The following is a 22,660-nucleotide window of genomic DNA, read 5'->3' as shown; positions in this document are numbered from 1 at the left end:
ATAACTGTGCACATCTTATACTTATTTGATAACTACTATATCCCTTGGTTACTTGAACACGCTACAATATTATTAACAAGTGTCCTACTTGGTGCAGAAGTAGACGCCTTAAACGTCCCAGAAATTGGACGTTTTAAAAATCGCCGCATACCATTACTGCTAGTTATTGTAATACAATAGTTGAATCACTTGTATGCAAAAAAAAGCGAGGGAACTTGCGTCCTTAACCTCATACGTCACATACGTCCCAACATGCGACTGCTCAAAAATGAAATTATTTCAAACAAAGCATGATATTATTCAGATTTGTATTGTAACAATCATTATATTACATCTATTAAAATATTGATATACGAAATATTTGTATTGGAACAGTTTTAGACGTAGTACTGCTGTAACATATTTCAGCCACTAGGGGGGGCAATACCCCCCCTGCCCCCCGCAAAAATTTGACTATGCTGTTGACCTGTAAAGTAGTCTGCAATGGCATACCACCATTTAATGCAATTTGTGACATCTCCTTCACAGAAGCCTGAGTGAAAAAAAAAGATTGAGGAAAAGATATGCAGGTCTCATACATTTTCACGATGGTCTATTTTACTGCCATGTTTTCAAATAATTTGATTTCGAGACTAAAATAATTTGCAGACCGGGGTTCACACCGTAGTTGTCACTTGCCACTTAGGTTGGATAACATCGTATGTAGCCACTACTGTAATCTCATTGCACTAATTATTATTAATAACAATATTACTGGAGCATGATCTTTTTCTGGAACTTTGCAGAAACAAAGGGTTTGAACAGATAAAATATACATTCAAAAAAAGAAGAAGAAGAAAGCATCACAACATTTGAATATTGCACTAATCAAATGAACATTATGATAAGTTTCACAGCTGAAAATATTTGATACAGCCCTATTCAGTCGATGAACAAAAAATCTATTCCCAACTTCGACAATGATCAGTTAATCAGTTCAATCATATTTTTATGCAAATATGCCAAACACTTATTGTTTATAGTTTCTCTATTTAGATATCTATTGGCCCTCAACCTGTTCTGAAAGAAGCTATGAGGTTTATTATAGTAAATATGTACTATCTTCCATATACCGAGAAAAGCAAGAGTCTGTTTTACAGTCACCGTTTTCTCCAGTCCAGCTGTCCAGTAAAACCTCGTATAACAGGGACGATTAGTTTTGCGTCACAACCCACCTCCGACAAGGAGCAACGAGAAGTTTTTCTAGAAACAATAAAATAAAAGGTGTATACACCATACAGGAACATTACAAATCAATGCAATCATAGACAGCCATTATCTTAAAAATGAACCAGTAAAACTGATAAATAAGGCGATAAAGTGATGAATATAACCAGAGATAAGAATCCTGACAGTTCAGCTGAGCTCTTGCAGAAAGGATGATCGAAAGAAGAGAGTCAGTGCTTTTTTCCTGTACGCTGGGGGAGAAGCGTGTTATTAGGGCCTGCTGCTATACCCTCCTGACCCTCATTCAAATCCCTCTGGGTACGCACCATTTGGCCCTGCCAGCATGCCCCATGCTGTGTAATGATAGGGGCGGGGAAAGCCACTTAGAGCACAAGTGACAGGTATTACACTGAATCCCCAATGGCTGAAAATCAAACAAAATGATTTAACAGAGGCAGGTGTTGTGAAGAAAGTTGTAGGAACATTTATTGGATTAAACACCTTTCTCTATTTTGGGGTTTTCTTGTTTATGTCACATAGGCTTCTGTGCAAGTGTGTGTGCATACGGATATCTAAATGGTCTACAAGGGCTACAATTCCCACCAGAGGGAGTTTCATGGCATCAAAATGTACTTAAAATCAACAGTACTTGTTGAGCATATTGACCCATTTCTGAATTATATATATGACATTTCTAGGAGATTTCAAGATTACTGATGCCTAAAGGTCATCAAAGCTGGTATACAATGGAGCTGTAAAAACAGCTGCTGGATATATTAACCTATAATAATTGTATGTAACTGTTAATGTATTAGTTGCTTAAAGGTGGGGTAGGTACTTTTGGAGAAACCAGCTCGAGTGCGCTATAATTTGAAAATACACAACCGGAACAAATCTGCCACTTCCTTACAGTTGTCAGGATGTGTGGAAAAGGTAGGACCCAAATGCAGAATTTAACAAAAAGCAAGCTTTATTAAATCATAAAAGCTGTGGCAAAAAGGCAGTATCCAAAATATAAAAAAAAAAAAAATGAGCAGCACAAGGAACACGGACCGTGGAAACATGGAGGGGAAACAATGAACCGACCTGGACACAGGGGAAGACTAGACTAAATACCCAGAAGGGTAAACACAGGACAAGACACAGCTGGGCAGGGGAGGGAGAAACACAAGGGCAACAGGTGAACACAATGAGACAATCAGACACACCAGGGAAACTAACGACAGGGAGGAGGACCAGACAAAACACAAGGAGGAAGACAAAACACCGAATGAACAGACTTACAAAATCCATAACCAGACAGACAACACCAAAACCGTGAAATAAACCTAGGAGTGCGACAGAACCCCTTTCCTCAAGGGACGGATCCCAGACGTCCTAAAAAACAAAGTCCAGCAGGGTGGGTGGAGGGGGTCTGGAGGACGGGTCTCGGGTGGACGGCCCGGGGGCAAGGCAGAGACCAAGGAGGGGGTCTCGGGCGGAAGGCCCGGGGGCAAGGCAGAGTCCAAGGTGGGGAACTCGGGCGGACGGCCCGGGGGCAAGGCAGAGACCATGAATGGGGTCTCGGGCAGACGGCCCGGGGGCAAGGCAGAATTCAAAAAGGGGGACTCGGGCAGACGGCCCGGGGGCAAGGCAGAGTCCAAGGTGGGGGACTCGGGCGGACGGCCCGGGTGCAAGGCAGAGTCCAAGGTGGGGCGAAGGCCACAGCGGGCGAACTCAGGGGGACGAGCATGAGGGCGAAGGCAGCGGCAGGAAGAGTCAGGGGGCCTGGCCCGAGGGCGAAGACCGGACAGCTCCGGAGGCCGGGCAGGACCCGTTGTCGGCTGAACAGGAACCGGAGCCGGTGGGACAGGCTTCGGCAGGATCCCCCATGGAAGAGGACCAGGAGTTGGCAGGACCCCCGGCGAGACAGGTGATGGCGGGGCCTCCAACGGAACAGGACAAGGGGTTGGCAGGACCCCCGGCAGAATAGTTGACGGCGGGACCCCCAGAGGAACAGGGCATAGGATTGGCAGGACCCCCGGTAGGAGAGTAGTCGGTGGAACCCCCAACGGGACAGGAAATAGGGTTGGCAGGACCCCCGGCAGGAGAGTAGTCGGCGGGACCTCCAACGGGACTGGACATGGAGCTGGCAGGACCCCCAGCGGAACTTCCAACGGCACAGGACATAGGGCTGGCAGGACCCCCGGCAGAAGAGTAGTCGGCGGGACCCCCAACGGGACAGGACATAGGGTTGGCAGGACCCCCGGCAGGAGAGTAGTCGGCGGGACCTCCAACGGGACTGGACATGGAGCTGGCAGGACCCCCAGCGGAACCTCCAACGGCACAGGACATAGGGCTGGCAGGACCCCCGGCAGAAGAGTAGTTGGCGGGGGCCTCCAACGGCACGGGACATAGGGTTGGCAGGACCCGCGGCAGATGAGTAGTCGGCGAGACCTCCAACGGCACGGGACATAGGGTAGGGACTTGAGAGGGAACTCGAGAGGAGCCTCGAGAGGGAACTCGAGAGGAGACTTGAGAGGTGACTTGAGAGGGAACTCGAGAGGAGACTTGAGAGGTAACTTGAGAGGTCACTCGAGAGATGACTTGAGAGGTGACTTGAGAGGGAACTCGAGAGGAGACTTGAGAGGTGACTTGAGAGGGAACTCGAGAGGAGACTTGAGAAGTGTCTTGAAAGGGGACTCGAGAGGGGACTTGAGAGGGAACTTGAGAAAGAACTCGAGAGGAGACTTGAGAGGGGACTCGAGAGGAGACTTGAGAGGGAACTCGAGAGAGGGCTTGAGAGGGAACTTGAGAGGGGACTTGAGAAGGGACTTGAGAGGGAACTTGTGTCGGCCGGTACGCCAGTCCTGGAGTCGGGACCATGGCTACTGGGGCCGGTACTGAAGCCGGAACCATGGCTGCTGCGGCCGGTACTGAAGCCGGGACCATGGCTACTGGGACCGGTACTGAAGCCGGAACCATGGCTGCTGGGGCCGGTACTGAAGCCGGGACCATGGCTACTGGGGCCGGTACTGAAGCCGGAACCATGGCTGCTGGGGCCGGTACTGAAGCCGGGACCATGGCTACTGGGGCCGGTACTGAAGCCGGAACCATGGCTGCTGGGGCCGGAACCAGGGCCGGAACCATGGCCGCTGGGGCCAGAACGGGGGCCGGACCCGCTGGAGTACGGGCTGGAATCCTGGTTGGAATCCTGGCCTTGCATCTTCCAGAGGCCTTTTGGAAGCTCCGTAGACCTCCAAACGCCAGACGGGTTCCTGAGAAAAGGTCTGAGGCTGGAGCTGGAATCGCTGGAACCGGAACAGAGGCCTGGACCATGGCTGTGTGGGCCAGGTAATCGAGCAAGGAATCATATCTCTGCGGACCGGTACTGGTGCATGGATCCAGGGCTGTGGAAACCGGGATCATGGCTGTTGGAGCACGGGCTGGAATCCTGGCCCTGCGTCTCCTAGAGGCTCTTTGGAGACTCCGTGGACCTCCAACAGGACCGTAGTCGGATCCGAGGAAAGGGTTAGAAGCTTCGGACCAGTCCTCGCGTGGAAAAGGTAGGACCCAAATGCAGAATTGAACCAAAAGCGAGCTTTATTAAAATAATAAAAGCTGTGGCAAAAAGGCAGTATCCAAAATACCCAAAAAAACAAACGAGCAGCACAAGGAACACGGACCGTGGAAACATGGAGGGGAAACAATGAACCGACCTGGAACACAGGGGAAAACTAGACTAAATACACAGAAGGGTAATCACAGGACAAGACACAGCTGGGCAGGGGAGGGAGAAACACAAGGGAAACAGGTGAACACAATGAGACAATCAGACACACCAGGGAAACTAACGACAGGGAGGAGGACCAGACAAAACACAAGGAAGAAGACAAAACACCGAATGAACAGACTTACAAAATCCATAACCAGACAGACAACATTAAACCGTGACATAAACCTAGGAGTGTGACAACAGAGCCCCTCCCCCAACACACACGCACGCGCACATGACCAATGAGGGCACGAGATAAGTTTGTGCACATATGGAAGGCTGACAGGCAGGTAGGCAATCCAGTTATTTTAGCCGGGTCGGCTCTAATGATTGGTTGTGCTTTTTACAGTACCACGGCTTCCACAGATGACATTTTTGTATGGATTTTTTGTCAAAGCACTTCAGATATTCATTGCTATCGGGATGTTAAGAGCATTCCATGGAATATAACAAAAAGTGTATCTGGAGCCGGTTTCTCAAACTTACCTACCCCACCTTTAATAATTTGTATTAGTTAATAATCCAAATCTGTAAAGTAGTAATTACAGCCGTCAGATAAATGTAGTGGAGGAAAAAGTAAATACTGGCATAAAATGAAAATAGGTATTAAGTACATCAAAATTGTACTTAAGTATAATATTTGAGTAAATGTACTTCACTACATTCCACTCCTGTGTGGATCAATATATTAAAGATCATAATTACTGATTTTGAGTAAATTGGTGACATGACTGTGTTTACCAGACTGCTACATAAGGCATGAGTCATGTTGTGAGCCAAATGTAAATGAAGGGGGAATCAAACCCATTCGGCACAAACCAGCAGTGTGCTGGTAGGGTTTGTGGCCCACCTTTGTCTGATGAAAACCCCATTTATCAGGAAGGGATGTAGTATTGTCTTCACCAAGGACAGTGCCAGCGAAAATGTGGTGCAGGTGTTCAGCAGTGAAATCATGGCAGGGAGCTGTGCCGCATTAAATTGATAGAACTCAGGTGCTTGCTTTCACCAGGAAGTAAATCTTTGGTGCAGAGGAAGAGGAGGACATAAACAAACAGGTAGCAGTTACTGTATCTCTTTCTACTCCGATTCCCCTGTTGAACACTTGGACCTCGTTTTAAACTGGGACTTTGGTCGCTGGAGACAATAATACATCACTTTGATGTTTACAGTTTTCAGGAAACATTTCTCTGTCGTTTTTCCTCAAATATAATGTTTCCTTTGAGTCCTTCAGGAACAGTCAGCTCCCCTCTGCCTCCCACGTCTTTATGTAAAGGAATGAGAAATGAATCCCACTTTATCCATTCATGCATGCCTCAACATTGAAACCCTTTTTGACAGGGTGGCAGCAACCAGGGGGATGCAGTATTCATACAGTCGCTTCTGTCTCTAGGAGCGCAGATAAACCATGGCTAAACTTAGAAGCTCAATGTGCGATTTGAAATATGTGATTCCTCACAAATAGGTCTTTGCCGCCCTATTGTCATCACTGAGGGAGGTGCACTTGGTGCATTCGCTTCGTGTGACAAAACTATCTCCTCTGCACACTCTGAAATGTGCTCAGCACTCTGAGCCGGCTATTACTTCACTATTAGGGTGCCTCTCTTGGTAAGAGATTTATTAGATTCAGAGAGCGGTTTACATGGCAGCTGCCACAGACTTCCTTCATTTGATTTCCCTGCAGCACACACTGTTTCATTCTAGTTTGAGAGAAATGTTCCTGTAAGCTTTGTTGTTTCTTCAGTCGAAAATGAATCTAATGTCAACTTCTATAGGCGAAAATGTACTTCAAATGATGAAGTTCCACCCAAACATGGTTTTAAACCTCTAAAATAACTGCCAAAAACTCTTGAGAAAATTACATTCAAATTCTAGCCATCATGTCATTTTGACTTCACGTGTCATTCCTGTCTCTCTGTTCCTCCATCTCTCCACTCATGACACCCGTTTATCGACCTGTAGGATACAAGACTTGACTTTCAATCAATTCGATTGGTTGTATTCATTCTCCCTTGAGACCATAGCGAATGAAATCTCAGATGTGGAGCAAGTTTGAGAACTACAAACATTATTGTTTTATTAATGCAGTTTAGACTGGACATAGTTTCTTTTCTGAGTGATGGTTCACGATAAAGTAAACAAGAAGCAACTTATGGCGCATTTCCACTGCAGTGGGTAGCCCCGTTTAAGCGTCCTTAATCGTCCTCAAGCGGCCAGGCCAGTTTTTGGTGGCCTTTCCATATAGCGTAGCACCGACTAGCGGGTACTTTTTCCCTCTTTTTCCGGCCCCATAAAATCGTGGTTCTATCAGGCCAGGGCCAGGGCTGAACTAGTGACGACAACACTCTCGACTGCTGATTGGTCAGAGAGAATCGTCACAAGATCGCGCGCGAGATCATCCCTAGCGTCGCATATATATATCTAGAAGCAAGCTTGCAGCATTTTTATACACAGCATTTTTGTAAACGGAGGAACTACAAAAATGGCAACGTCAAAGAAAAGCACACCGTGGTCGACCGAGGAGGTGACGACGTTCCTACATCTCATTGGGGATGATAAAATCCAGCGGGAGCTCGACGGAACAACTCGAAATGTGAAAGTGTTCCAGGATGTCTCTGCACAGATGTCCCCGCCTACACTGCGTTGCTACCCCAGGTCCTAAACTGTAATGGAAATGCGCCAAGGCCTCGGACGGCCAGCGAGGCAGCCCGAGGCCTGAGCGAGGACGCTTAGGGACGCTTAAACGGGGCTACCCCGCTGCAGTGGAAATGTGCCATTATGATCAACTACAAGGGCAATGAGAGCAAAGACCTCCTCCAATATCACCCCTTATACATGTACTGTATCTCACAAAGTTAATGGTTTCTTCCTTCCCCCATGCAACACCCTTTCACCAAGTTTCATGAAAATCAAGCAAGTCGTTTTTCCGTAATCATGCTCAAACGATAACAAACATTATTAAACGTTATTCTCCAGCCTAGGATCAAAATAAAGGCATTCAACTGTAGCCGATTCTTCACACTGTCCACTCTTTAAGTCGTCTCATTTGGCACATTTAGGACATCCTGATTCAAGCACTTTCTGCGCCTGGCTCCTCAACGGCAAAGCTCAAACGGTTCTTTTGTGTGTTGATGTTGTAAACTGTGGCGCGACATGAAAAATGAGTTCAAGCTAAGTGGGACACACACAAAGCCTCAGCTAGTGTCTCTTGTTCACAGCCTCTCATCCACACATTTCTTATCTCTCGCTCCCTCGAAAAAAGATGGCAGTCTTGAACTAAACGAGGAAACACCAGGACAGACTCATATCTTTCCTTCCCCTACCCTACAATCCTTCTACCCTTTATTTGTGCATGTTATGGCAGGCCCTTAAAGGATTTATCCATGAATAATTCACATCCTACATGCATTGAAAAGGACACATGGTTTGAAACCGCATAGAGTGGAAATTGCGTCATGTAGCAGAGATTATGTATGAAGAGTAATTTAACCGCTGCAACCCTGCATCAGAACAACAGTTCAATCCCGGGATTCATCTCCATCATCCGGATCCATAAAGGCAACAAAGGCAATCCAGCTGAGAGGGAGATTTTTCTTTATACACAGAAGATATTCGGTCTGAATGCAGCCTCTATTGATAGATTTTGGTAACAAAGACACCATATGAATTCAAGAAAGAAAAATGTCTTTTGAGTCTATAATCTCATTACGATGTCTTTATGACCTCTTTAAAAGAGTTGTTTTAGACTCAATCTGCATTTCCACTGTTAGATGTTCTCCCTACAAGTCTTGAATAATCTTCCCCGTTTGCCCAGGGCAGAATCGCAGACTGTTTGTTAATGGAATCTGCATTCTGCATGATGAAAGTGTTAATGAGTGAATATGAATGGACCCTAATACCCCCGGCTCTGGTTGAGTGAGCTAATGGACAGTGTCCTGGAGAGGAAGGGAGAAGGTAATGGACGGGGGGATTATCTTCGAGGTGGGTGTCTAATGAATGCAGGTAGCCTAGAATATAGAGCTACAATGCATGTAATGAACCTTTACCCACACTCCTCTCTGCTTTTCATTTCTTTGGCTTCTGCACACTTTGTTTCTGGTCTTACTTTGAATGTGACTCATCATTCTAGTAAAGTTTCACACAGATTGAGTGTGACAGTAAGTGAGAATATGATGCATCCGTAGTGATTTGTGCAATATATGCAACAGATGTTACTCCGTATTCTTACATTTTTTTTTTCATCTAAGGTCATCTCATTGTTGAGCAGGGATTTTCAACTGTGACACATACCGTATGTTTAGATTTACTGTAACATTTGAAAGGCTACTTTTAATGGTGTCAATTTGTAAGAATGTAAACAGTTTACCAAAAGCCCCTATAAAGAATTATAACTCTCATAATATACGTGACAGAAAATATTTGTATGAACTTTTTATATTGCACTTTATATTTTAATGGCTAGAGTTGAACGTTTTTTAACCCCCCCCCCTCCACACACATATATAATGCCATCTAATTTAGACAGAATGCCAATTACATATACACATGTGTTACAATACATTTCTGACACGCTGCAGAATGCTTACATGCTCTCCTCCTACAGGGCACTGAGCAGTAAATAAACGTCATCCTTCTCAAACACTATAGCCGGTGAGTCACTGCTTTTACCGGATCTATCAGCACTCTGCTCTGCAATGAGGACAGGCTTTTTACCCACTGCATGTATTGTCCACAAAACAATAGTCACAGTAATCTGTTTGACACCAGAAATAATGAAGCCCCTGTTTCTTTTGTATTTTAGCCGAAACTGAAACAGATAAATTAAACCGAGGCAACTCAGGATTACAATTCTCTCCTCTGATGGATTTTAAATCATGAGACAATACTAAAATGACAAACAACTGTGCGTTGAGTCGCAAGGAACTGCTGCAAGGATTCATCATCTGCACAGCCCTCATTTGGCTTTTCATATGTTGGTGAAGCTATATTGTAACTGACTATTTAAAATAAAAAAACCTTGTTAAAAAGTGAACATATAAGAAATCTGAAGCGTTTATTAATTCCAGCATACAGACAGTTTAGCACTTGTTGTACTGAGGACTTAATCTCTATCCTCCACTGTGATCATATTGGTCTTTTGGGCCTAAGTATGCCCTCCGCTGAAGCAGAACGGCCAAAACAGCAGTTCCCTGTCGGATTAGGACATCACTGTCAGACGGCTGCAGCTCCACGCTGACAGATCTATTAGCAGTCATGTCATCGGGAGGCTTTGCAGTGACGACCGGATGTAAAATCGAGGGGTGTGTCTTGCTGCATTTCTTTGGTGCTTTGGTTGGAGAGAATGAATAAAACATCAAAACATGACACCATGATACACTTCAACATGCTGTGGTATTAGCAGTACACTTGAAGCACCATCATTTTCTGCACATATTATTTCTTGAATTTAACTGTTCACACTTGGGTGATTGCATAGCTTTCCACATTCTTAGGTCAGAGATGCAGATAACTGGCAAAGCTTTTTGAATGGGATTCTTGTTGAATAGGAGAGTTTAACTGAACAATTAAAGACAGTTGTGGGTTTTGTTAACAGCAACTATAAAGATGGCTTTGATGCTGCACCAGTGCCAGTTCTAAACATGTGTTGATGTCTTGTCCCTCCGGTATTGATGCTTCAGCTTTCTCGAGATCTGCTCAACCAAACAACTTCACCATCTGCACTTTGCTTTACTGGGTCCCTACAATCTCCAAGAGTGGAGTCCATTGGATGAATGGTATATGAGAAAAAAAACAAATACATTTGCCTAGTAACTGGTCTTTCTTTCTACATTTGTTATGAATCTGTAGCAAACAAAGTGGAGTAGTTACATTACTGGATATAAAGACTAATGAATGAATGTGTAAAACACTTGATACAAGTTGGGCTCATTTTAATTACTGTATATACTTATTGGTACCTAAACCTGTGATAATACGTTATAATTTATGTGTTGATTTATTTTTCTGTTATTAATCAAATAAATAAGGTGGGGTAAAAAGTGTAAAATTACATTATAGAATAAGAAATATAACGTAGCTTAGAATAGAAAGTACCTTGCATTTAACTACAGTGGTTTAGTAAATGTATTTAGTGACATTACACCGCTGTGTATAGACAATAGCAGGAAAGATATTTAGTTTCTAATTATTGACCAAGGTTTGTCAGAAGTAGTCTGACCTGGTTAGAGTTTGCTTGTCTTTCTGCCTTGGTGTTGGCTGGAGAGCAGCCAAAGTCAATCTTTGATCATCTGGCAGGGAGAAGGTTTGAGCTGTTTCAGAGGCAGTTCTAAAACGTCCCTTCATTTTTTTGCATTTAATCGTTTTCCAGCTCTCCAATATATTTCTAAATCCCAAAGAGAGACTCCCTAGTGAGCATTACACTTTCACATGCTTGTAACAAATTGTGAAAATTGCACTTAATTGTAATGTCAGAACAAAGTGTGTGTGGTCAGGGATGCAAAAGGTGACAAGGATCCGAGCCCCCCACCCCACGGAATATCGGCTTTAAAATGAGGAATAACAAAGGATGTTAGCAGTCAGAACAACCAAAGCAGTTAATAATAACAGAAACGCCATAGAGTCACATCTAATATAATTTTATAAAAGCATTTATTTTAATTGTGTAGCAGTCAGTTTATAATTTTGGCAGCAGTGTTGAGCATTTTGAAAATGCATTTTCATGCCTCTGTGCAAGGCTTAGTCTTTCTATCTTTATAGCCACTGGTGTAAAGTAACTAAGTTCATAAACTCAACAAGTACTATACTTGGGTACAATTTTGAGATACTTGTACTTTACTTAAGTATTTCAATGTTTTGCTACTTTGCTACTCCACTACAGTTCAGAGGTAAATGGTGTACTTTTCCTCCACTCCATGTATTTAATACCTTTAGTTACTTCACAGATGTGGATGAATGATGTGAAATATAATCAAGTGTTAAATCAGACTTTAGTTCCACCGGGAGTAAATTCACAAGCTACCCTGCAGTATACAAAGTCATTCAAACTAGCTGCACCTTTACCAGCTTTGAGAACACTTTCATGATCAATCATTATAAAACATATCATATATATTATTCTGAAATGGACCAATCTGCACAATGACTACTTTTACTGTCGCTACTTTAACTATATTCTGATGATAATACTTTCTACTTTTACTTGAGGAACATTTTGAATGCAGTACTTTTACTGTAACAGAGTATTCCTACACTCTGGTACTTCTACTTTTACTCAAGTACACGATCTGAGTACTTCTACTTTTACTCAAGTACAAGATCTGAGTACTTCTACTTTTACTACAAGATCTGAGTACTTCTACTTTTACTACAAGATCTGAGTACTTCTACTTTAACTGTCGCTACTTTAACTATATTTTGATGATAATACTTTTGTACTTTTATTTGAGGAACATTTTGATTGCAGGATTGTTCCTATATTCTGGTACTTCTACTTTTACTCAAGTACAAGACCTGAGTACTTCTACTTTTACTCAAGTACAAGATCTGAGTACTTCTACTTTTACTCTAGTACAAGATCTGAGTACTTCTACTTTTACTCAAGTGCAAGATCTGAGTACTTCTACTTTTACTCTAGTGCAAGATCTGAGTACTTCTACTTTTACTCAAGTACAAGATTTTACTCAAGTACAAGATCTGAGTACTTCTACTTTTACTCTAGTACAAGATCTGAGTACTTCTACTTTTACTCAAGTGCAAGATCTGAGTACTTCTACTTTTACTCAAGTACAAGATCTGAGTACTTCTATTTTTACTCTAGTACAAGATCTGAGTACTTCTGCTTTTACTCAAATACAAGATCTGAGTACTTCTACTTTTACTCTAGTACAAGATCTGAGTACTTCTACTTTTACTCAAGTACAAGATCTGAGTACTTCTCCTTTTACTCAAGAAGAAGATCTGAGTACTTCTACTTTTAATCAAGTACAAGATCTGAGTACTTCTACTTTTACTCAAGTACGAGATCTGAGTAGGCTACTTTTACTTTTAATCAAGTACAAGATCTGAGTACTTCTACTTTTAATCAAGTACAAGATCTGAGTACTTCTACTTTTACTCAAGTACGAGATCTGAGTAGGCTACTTTTACTTTTAATCAAGTACAAGATCTGAGTACTTCTACTTTTAATCAAGTACAAGATCTGAGTACTTCTACTTTTACTCAAGTACAAGATCTGAGTACTTCTACTTTTAATCAAGTAAAAGATCTGAGTACTTCTACTTTTACTCAAGTACGAGATCTGAGTACTTTTACTCAAGTACAAGATCTGAGTACTTCTACTTTTACTCAAGTACAAGATCTGAGTACTTCTACTTTTTCTCTAGTACAATATACTTATTCAACCTCTGTTTATAGCCTATGAAAAAAACTATTAGAAAACGAAGGCTAAGCTAACGTTAGCATATAGTGACAATGTATGCTAGTTAGCTAGCTCAACGATAATATTGCGACAGAATAACTTTTCAGTGCACATCATGCTCTGCCGCTCCGACAGGGAGCTCTGCTCTGAACACCTGAACGGCCCGTTCTAACAGCTGTTCACCAGTGGTCCAGTCTGTGCTACAGTGGTTCCGGACCACACAGTTAATATTAACGAACGCACCCGTAGGTAATGTAGCTGCTGAAGCTAGACCATCATCGCGGAGCAGCTGAGCCTTATTATACATCCATCCATGAGCAGAGCCGACAGGCAGGAAGACTCAAGCACACAGCTCGCGCTTCATTATAATATATAAAAAAAGAACACCATGCGTGTATGATGGCACATAGCTCGCGGCCGCAGATTACTCTGGGTCCCAGACCCCCCCATACCCCAAAAATATTTTTATTGCAGATCTACATGAATCACACAAACGACCTATTTTGGATTCAAAACGGCGAATTTCGCCGAAAGGTGACACGTTTGCATCCCTGGTGGTGCTGCGTAAAAGAGCTTTCATTAAAACAATCCACACACATGCGGCTAATTGCTTTGGAAACAATTACCAAGATGGATTTAAAAGTATTTCCAAAAAATACAAGTCTTTCTCCACAACTGTCATTTGATGCACTATGAACCTTTTAAGAGAGAATGCAATTATCTGAATCAGTTTACTCAGTGCTCAGCCTAATATTTATACCCCCTTTTTTTTTAAGCCATTAAGTGTAAAATTACCAAACATTGACGGAATAAACTTTACTTTAATAAATGGTTCCCACTTACTCAACCCTGTGGGGAAAGCACACATGGAGACACAGAACAAAAGGCTCATACATTCTCAACACACTCCAGTAAATACTATATTCAAAACCGTATATGAGTGATTCCATTTGAGAGAAACCTTTAGTGGAGTAAACCCTGCAGATCTGTCAGCCATCAGTGTGGCGGTGCACACAGCAGCGCGGGGGGGGGGGGGGGGGGGGGGGGGGGGCCGTGGTCCAGCTGAGGAGTCCCTCCTCGTCACAGTGAAGGGAGGTGGTCTCCGTGTGGATTTAGCAATTTCCCCAAACTCCCGCTCTCTGCAGACAGCTGATGTTTATCTGCTCTGCCCATCTGGGCCCTGCGACTAAACATCTGGGGGAGCTGCCACTGCACGCAGTGTTTCCCAGAGTGATGACAGTGAAGGGGCACTGCTGTCCACCCCTTCCCCAAAGATCCTAAAATGCTGGGAGGACTTCATATCCCAGATGACAAGCCTTATTCCTACAGCCACTTTTTGTCCAGCACAAAATACATTTATCTGGTTGTCGTGTTCAGCACGGTGCGCTGTGATTATCCCAATTGTAGTTTGTAATTACAATATTAACACATAAGATGATTTGAAATAAGACATTTCTTGACTGCAGCTTTTCTTTACATTTTCAGGCTGGGATTATGATCTCTTCTAAAATGATGAAACAACATTAGGCCTATTATCAAAAAGCCCGTCAAGAGAAATTCAGTCATCAAATAAAGAATCTATTTATGGACCAACCGTGCTGCAAGTCGTTTCAAAGTCAAGTGAAGCGTGCTCTAGAGAGGATCATTATGGTCTTTACAACATATGAGCAATCTTCCATCTATATGTTCTTTTTGTCATGGTTGTTAAGGAGCAGGTATCGCTCCATCATCATTACCCAGAATCCACTTTAAACGAGTACAGCGGTTCACCCTCCTATTTGCTGGTCTGTTTTCAACTCTTCTATAAAAGACTTCACCACTTGTCCCTCTTCCCTCTCTTCTAGGCTTCCCCTCCTTCCTTCATGCTTCTCTTAGGTTTCCCCTAAGAAGGAGTTGCTTCTCAGCGGCTGGTAGTCCTTCATCCATTATACATGATCTGTGTTAGGCAGATGATCCATGCAGGATGATATAAATATCTTCTTTGGGGTCCCAGCAGGATGGGAAAAGCAGCACAAGACAGGCCACTGTGTAGAGTTACAGCAGGGCATCTTTATTATTTGATTTGATGTCCAAAGTAAAAGACAGCTGAGATGCACTAGTGACTGGCAGATGGCAACACTTTCTTTTAATTTATGAGTTAGGGCAACTCTCTTGACACATGCCACATCAATGAGATGGTTCTGCAATTGTGTCCTCAACATTAGAGATGGTATTATTGACCTCAATCCCCAGTAAAATAATTGCAAAATATCATGGCTCCAGAGTGACGGGTTTGATAGCTGTTGCAAGTTGAACAACCTTCTATTCCTGAGCGAGGTCCTGCCCTCCGTGTCCTCCATTAGAGGCCGCTCCGCTGCAGGAGGCTCAATGTTAGCATATAAAAGCAGCATGAAGTAAACCCGGACAGATACGTGTGTGTGAGATGGTCGATCGAGAGAGAGAGGGAGGGCCGCCGGACCCCCCTACTGTGTCCAAATCCTCTGCTCTATTAGTCTGGCACTGTGGGGGAGGCACACACACACACACACACACACACACACACACACACACACACACACACACACACACACACACACACACACACACACACACACACACACACACACACACACACACACACACACACACACACACACACACACACAAGAAGGAGAAGAAGAATATTAAGGGTTTGGATGTGCAGAGAGCAGATGTGTTCATAACTTCTTTTATTATCAGGATCCCATGCTCTTAATTCAGTGCTGTATTTCGTAACCTTTCGGTTAAACACTCTAGAGAGGATCTTCATGAACAGAGCAGTGCTCGGTTATGAAGTATATGGAATGGCGCCAAGCAACAGCGAATCAGTTATGCTCAAGGCACATAGAAATAATTCATTGCACACTGAAAGCAGGGGAGGCATGGGTGCAACATGGAACAGATTTCCTGTGTGCAGTGCTGGGTTCAGGTACATGCTGGAGTTTTAGGATCTGCCCGTTGCAAATGTGTTGTTCTGAATATGATTTTGATAAAAATATGGAGTGTCTACCATCCACTTATTCAACCCTCTCATGTCTAACCCCTGTTTTTTCGTCTTCTTATAGCAATAATACTTGTATAACCTCAAAACCTGAAAGCCATAATCAAGTAATTATTTTAAGGACACACTTAGCTATCAGCACATGTTGGCTTCAAGGATGTATCATTAAGAAGAAGCCTGTTGGGGACTAATGGCAGGCAAACTAAGTGCATAATTATACTGTAGATCAGATCAACACAATTCCATTTGATCTATCCATTTCCGTAGAAAATGCAGTTCCTTTGAGTTGTCTCCTCAGTGTCTAACACCTCTCCTCTCTTTTTTCAGGAGCCTGCTGATAACCCCACCGGGACTTCTCGTGACTTTCTTGCTTAAAGGGCGTAAAGGCGAGCTAAATGCACCCGAGTGATCCCCGGAGAAGCAGAGAAGAGAGAATAACTTCACACCTTTGTTCTTCTCTCAGCTCACCCTCGTGCTGTTTAGTTGCCGCGTGTAGCCACCAATCTAAGGTGCAGTAAAAGAGTGAAACGCAAAAAGGCAAGAAGAAAGAGGGAGGGATAAAGAAAGCCAAGCAGCGTAATTACTACCGAGTTTGTGTCAGAGCCAGAAACCATGAGAAGAGGCTTCTGAAGACGACTTCTCAGGACATTTGTATGTGTGTGTGGGTATATGTGTGCACGCCTCTTTCATTTTCAAAGGACTTGTATTTGGATGCGGATTTAGCCTTTTCATTATGACTCTGCGAGGAGGCTTTGAGAGAGCGTGGATTGGATGCAACAGAGGTGTCTGCTGCCGGGTGTTGCTGCTGGCTTGTTATTTCACCATCGCCTTGGCAGCCAAACCCAAAATGCCAGGCCACACACACCTTAATTCAATACGCATTGATGGGGACATATCTCTGGGTGGGCTGTTCCCTGTGCATGCTAGAGGAAATGATGGCAAAGCCTGTGGGGAGCTGAAGAAGGAGAAAGGGATCCACAGGCTGGAGGCCATGCTATTTGCCCTGGATCGTATCAATAATGACAATGAGCTGCTGCCTAATATCACTCTGGGGGCTCGCATCCTTGATACCTGCTCCCGGGACACCCATGCTCTGGAGCAGTCGCTGACATTTGTCCAGGCCCTGATTGAGAAAGACTCAACTGATGTCAAGTGTCTCAGCGGCGGACCGCCCATCATCACTAAGCCGGAGAGAGTGGTGGGAGTGATTGGTGCCTCCGCCAGCTCCGTGTCAATCATGGTAGCCAACATTTTGCGTCTCTTCAAGGTCAGTTTCTTCCACAGCTTCTAGCTTTACTTTTTCTCCAATATCTTTCTGGTTATTGCTGCGGTGCCGAGGTATATTAAAGTATTCCCTCCAGGATATTCTCACAACATATCTTTGGATATCAAACCGAAAACAATACAAACAAAAAGTCAAACTTTTTGATCCTATATTGTGTTAATATTCCCACACTGTGAGCAAGTTAAGTTCACTTATAAACATGCACACACAAACACATACACTTTTTATTCATCAGTTTCTAGTCTGTGTTCTTATTATTTTTCTTTTGACCTTTTTATTTTCCTCAGAAAATCTCATCATATTTGTTTCAGATATTTTTGCCCACTGTCTAGGAAACTAGGATCTAGTCATTACACAAGAATTCTCCTCACTAATGAAAACAATTTGCCAACAGTCCTTAGTATTTCCTTCTACTAATTAATTTGAGGAAGCCATGCATAGCACCATGAGCTCATTGCACTGCTATTGAATATGGTGCATAAAATGCCTTTGCATCGTGTTGGCTCAGCAAATGTAACTTGCAAATGAGGGCAAGATATCGCAAATACCATATATGACAACACTTTTAGCAACAACTGTTTAATGCTGTCCAGCCACAAACAAACTAATGAGCATCAGGATGTGTCAGCAGGTTTTCTTTGTTTTATATTCTTAATTATTTCAATATTCATGCCAGACTAGATGAAGATAGAATAGGATTATGTATTCCCTTTTTATCGGCTTCTAGGTCTTTATAAACTGATTTGTTTTAATCGACTGACCATGTTTTGCATGTATGTGTTCAATAATTATATAATGTTCCTACTTTCCGTGTTCTTTATCTACTTAACTTTTGGTGACTAGTAAAATGGCAGAGAACCTCCATCAGTGTTCAAATATCAGAAAAATACAATATGCAGCCATTGTTCTATTCATGCAGGCTTTATCTTCTAAAAGGGCCCTAGAGGAGATGAAGTCTGAACTCCCTGCTGTTACATTGATTGAACAATGTCGTACCTGCCTGCCCTATTCCAGGTCTGACTAACTGCTCAGCACAGGGCAAGAAAGTGAACAGTACGAGGCGCCGTGTCACAAGCATTACTTGCATGACAGACGTCAAACACAATAAATGCTGCATAGAACATCCTCGCTGTTTTTTTTTTAGAAATTGATGGACGAGCTTCAGTATCCAGCCATCACAAACTATGGTCGTCTTCTTCAATTTCTTCTTCTGGTTTCATGCACAGACTTGTCACAGGACACCAGCAACACATACATTATTATTCTTACAGCTGAGCAAAAACAGGGTGACATGTCTCACACAGGAACTGTCTAAAGCTCAGCAACACACACAGGTATTGGTCAGTATGATGCCCAAGCACTCTGTGTCACATGCCAACATTTTCTCAGCCTGACTCAAGACAGTTTTTTTATATCCATGCACCAAGTCTGAGGGCGATGTTTCCAAGGCAGGACCAGTCAACCAGTCCCCAACGAGCCATTCTTCACAGCAACCTTGGAGTCTCATCTTGGCACATAGCACAGGGGGGGGGGGGGGGGGAGGCAGAGGAACATAAACACATCACACACAAATATACTACCCCATCCATGCCACCTTTACCTCCCAGCAGAAGCATATATCCAGAGGCCAAAAACCCAAGCACCTTTTTTTCTAACCACACTATATTGATGCTGCCAGACTCTTTTTAGAGGGTACATGCATTCACCACAGGGGGGCCTTGTCCACTCACTGGCTCTTGACACGTCTTCACAAAGCAAATTGGCAAGCCGATGTTTGGCCAATGAGTTATTACGTTCCATATACAGGGGTTCTTACACCTTTTCCAAAGTCAAATTCAAGCACTTTTCAAGCATTTTCAAGGTGCATTTTCAAGCTTTTCAAGCAGCGTACAGCTGTTGTAAATTACATATTTATATGCACATACTTATACTCAAATGATTATTTCCCTACCTCACATTAAATCAGATGTTCTTTATGCTATAAACAACCAAATGTGTGTTTCGTAATAGCATTCTACATAAGGATGAAAAATTAAAGATAAGAAAACAAAGTTTAATATTGTAAAATGAGTGACCCATATCATATATAGTAGACTGGGCATCCCATATAACCTGCCTGAGCCAATATAAAACAATCAGCCAACTAACTTTTCAATAAATTCTTTATTAACATTTTTAACATTTTTGAGGTCCTTTTAGGGTGGCAGTAAACATACGGCTCTCCAAGGTTAGGACAAAACCATTGAAACACAAAGCTGATATAAAAAAAAGCGTGTGCGGAGATCCTCTTTCTGTGTAAGAGTTTTGGAGGTTTCCAGGGAATTTTTTTCAGAATATGAAACTTTTATTGCCAAAATCTCCCGATAAATACATGACAGCTCTCCCTCGCACTAATGCTTTTACGTAGCGATGCTCCCCCCTCCCTCCCGCTGACATTATGAATGTGTGGCGTATAGCAGGGGTCGGCAACCTTTTTGATATGAAGTGCCATTTAAAAAGAAAAATGTTATCAGCGTGCCAACGATCGATAATTATCAACGGGGGGGGGGGGGGGGTTGAGGAGCTTGACGCTCGTCAACTATCAGCTGGAGGGCGGGGGAGCCTCGCTGCGGGGAAGCAGTGTGTGGACCTGTCAGCGCAACTTACATGATACCGAATTTAACAAACACATTTAAATAATTGGTTTAAACGGCATAATAATCAGGACGATCGTCCGTTCTGTGATTCTCCAGAACACACAAGTTATGATATTAGAGTCATGCAGAGTGAGATGAGGTCGCTGTCCCTTTAAGAGAGAGAGAGAGGGGTGCGGCTTGTGCATGTGTGTTTGTGGATGGTAGAGCGACAGTGAGGGAACGTGTGTATGTTTCTGGAAGTGAAACGGGAAAGCAGAAAAACAGAGGTCTGTGATGTATTTTGTGAAACAGAAGAACAGCTAAATAAATGCAACGACCTCCCAAGAAGAGCTCGCCTCTCTCCAGTCATTTAAGCTAAAGTGGGTTATTGAACCTGAAGCTTGTTGCTTCTGCCCTCCTCGACTACGGTCTGGGAGCCGACAGGAAAGTTCAACACACAGATGGCCAGTCCGCCCCTTTGTAGCATATTATTTCGATGAGAGATGAGCAGATCGCCACTGGGCTTTCAACTAAATAGACAAAGCCACGCAAAAACTGCGTCATTTGTACAGCTCCTTATGGGTACTGCAATTAGTGAAGTGCTTTCCTCCGTGGTGAAACGATCAGCACTGCACCACGGAGGAAAGCGGCAGAAAGTCAACTGGAGATAAAGAGAGCGGGGCTGCGTTGCGTGCATGGCTTCCTTCTGCAGGTAACGGGGAGACGAGCTCTGGCGGCGGTCTCGCGTTCAGGATCCGAAAATTAATTTAAATATTTTGCACACTTATTCCACTTATTCCTAGTGTGCCACTGGTTATGCCAATGCTGGCACACGTGCCAGGGGTTGCCGACCCCTGGCGTATAGTAATCATAGATAACACGGCAGGGTCCGTCACAGTTTGTTTTCATCTGATTTCAAATAAACAAAGTCTTGGCTTTCAGAATATTAAACTTGTTTCGGCAAATTCAGATGATAAATACAACTTTGAAGCTTGTAACGGCATAATTACAAGCGGAGAACGGAGTAACTTTACGTCAAAGCAGGCATAACAACAGCCGGTGTTTCTCGTGAGTGTTTTCCCCGGGAAACTAACACAATACACACAAACGCAAAAATACACAAACACACACACACACACACACACACAAACTCGAGAGCTTCCCCCAGACCAGTAATACAAACGAAAATATGTTTCCTCCGTTAGAAAGCTAGGAATATCCCCTTTCCAACAGTGTATAACTCAAAATGTGTCTTCGGGTCAATGTGACTGATTTCGATGGAGCAAGTTTAGGCACGAAAAATACGACCAGTCGAAATACATTGCTTTTATGTGCTTCATCCTCTGAAAACATCAGGATGGCAACTGTCGCACATACTGACATAAGTAGGCTAAGCTCCTTTTCATTATTGTCACCTGCATAAGCAATTATCCCACATCGAGTTCGCTAACGTTACTAGCTTAAACAAACGTAACATGCAACGTTAGCCTAATCCAAAATGCTCTACTACGGCTTACCTTTCATATTGCTCGTCAGCGCAGACTCTCCCATCGCGAATAATTGAAATTCTTTGTGGCAAACTGTGCAGAAGGCGAATCGTTGGGTTGATCCTCGTTTTAGCTACAGCTTGTATTTCTTTTCGGATAGCCAACGCTCGTTAAAACAGCAACCTCCTGGCATACTGTCATTCTCTCATTAGAATGCCCAGGTCACACAAATAAAACACTTGCAGGTCGCGCGCATAGCGCGGGAAGGCCGGAGCGGAGCTGTTTTATGTAGAAGCGAATCAACTAAGCGCGCTCCGACTTCTTTATTTTCTTTTAATCTAAAAAGCGAACTATTCAGTCAGACAGCAATTTATTGTAAAAGTAAAGCATTTACAATTTCAAGCACTTTATCTCAAATCCAAGCACCATTCCCAAAATTCAAGCCCTTTTCAAGTCATGAAAACACCTCGTAAAAATTCAAGCATTTTCAAGGATTTCAAGCACCCGTACGAACCCTGCATATAGCATGCCAAATGTGGCACTGTGAACAAATTATTTAGTTTTTCCTTTTTTCCCCTCCGAAGGGGACTGAGCTGCTTCATGCAGGACTCAGTGTTCTTTGTCTAAAAGAGAACAGAGCTACTCTAGAAAGGCAAACAGCTGAGATGGACTGAAAGGGTGCATAAGTTATTTTCCCTTTGAACTGAAGTCTGAGAGAGCAGGTATATTTTTCTGTGATGGACAACGGCCTTAAAGGTATATCTGCCAAACAGTCTGCTTGAGAGGGCCTTGAACACAACAGGCAAATCCCACTGAGGGGCAGAGGAGAATGCTACAGGATGTGGCCACTCCACTCCAAGCAGGAAACACTATATTTTTCA

The 22,660-nt window shown here is 43.3% G+C and overlaps 1 protein-coding gene across 2 annotated transcripts in view; it reads left to right on the top strand.

Moving 5' to 3' along the window:
* The window catches only part of LOC307035045 (metabotropic glutamate receptor 4-like), a 197,070-nt gene that overhangs the window by 46,450 nt on the left and 127,960 nt on the right, over positions 1–22,660 (top strand). The window contains exon 2 of one of the 2 annotated variants that reach the window (XM_079674000.1): positions 16,720–17,659. In XM_079674000.1, coding sequence (XP_079530126.1) covers positions 17,126–17,659 — 534 coding nt within the window. In that variant the 5' untranslated portion in view covers positions 16,720–17,125. Of the gene's footprint in view, positions 1–15,885; positions 17,660–22,660 lie in introns of those variants that run through there. The other variant, XM_079674001.1, reaches the window with a different exon arrangement.

Source organism: Notothenia rossii, assembly GCF_949606895.1.
Source record: "Notothenia rossii genome assembly, chromosome: 4".
Classification (NCBI taxonomy): Eukaryota; Metazoa; Chordata; class Actinopteri; order Perciformes; family Nototheniidae; genus Notothenia; species Notothenia rossii.
The sequence above is the reverse complement of the archived record's forward strand: the minus strand, read 5'-3'. Positions and strand labels throughout refer to the sequence as shown.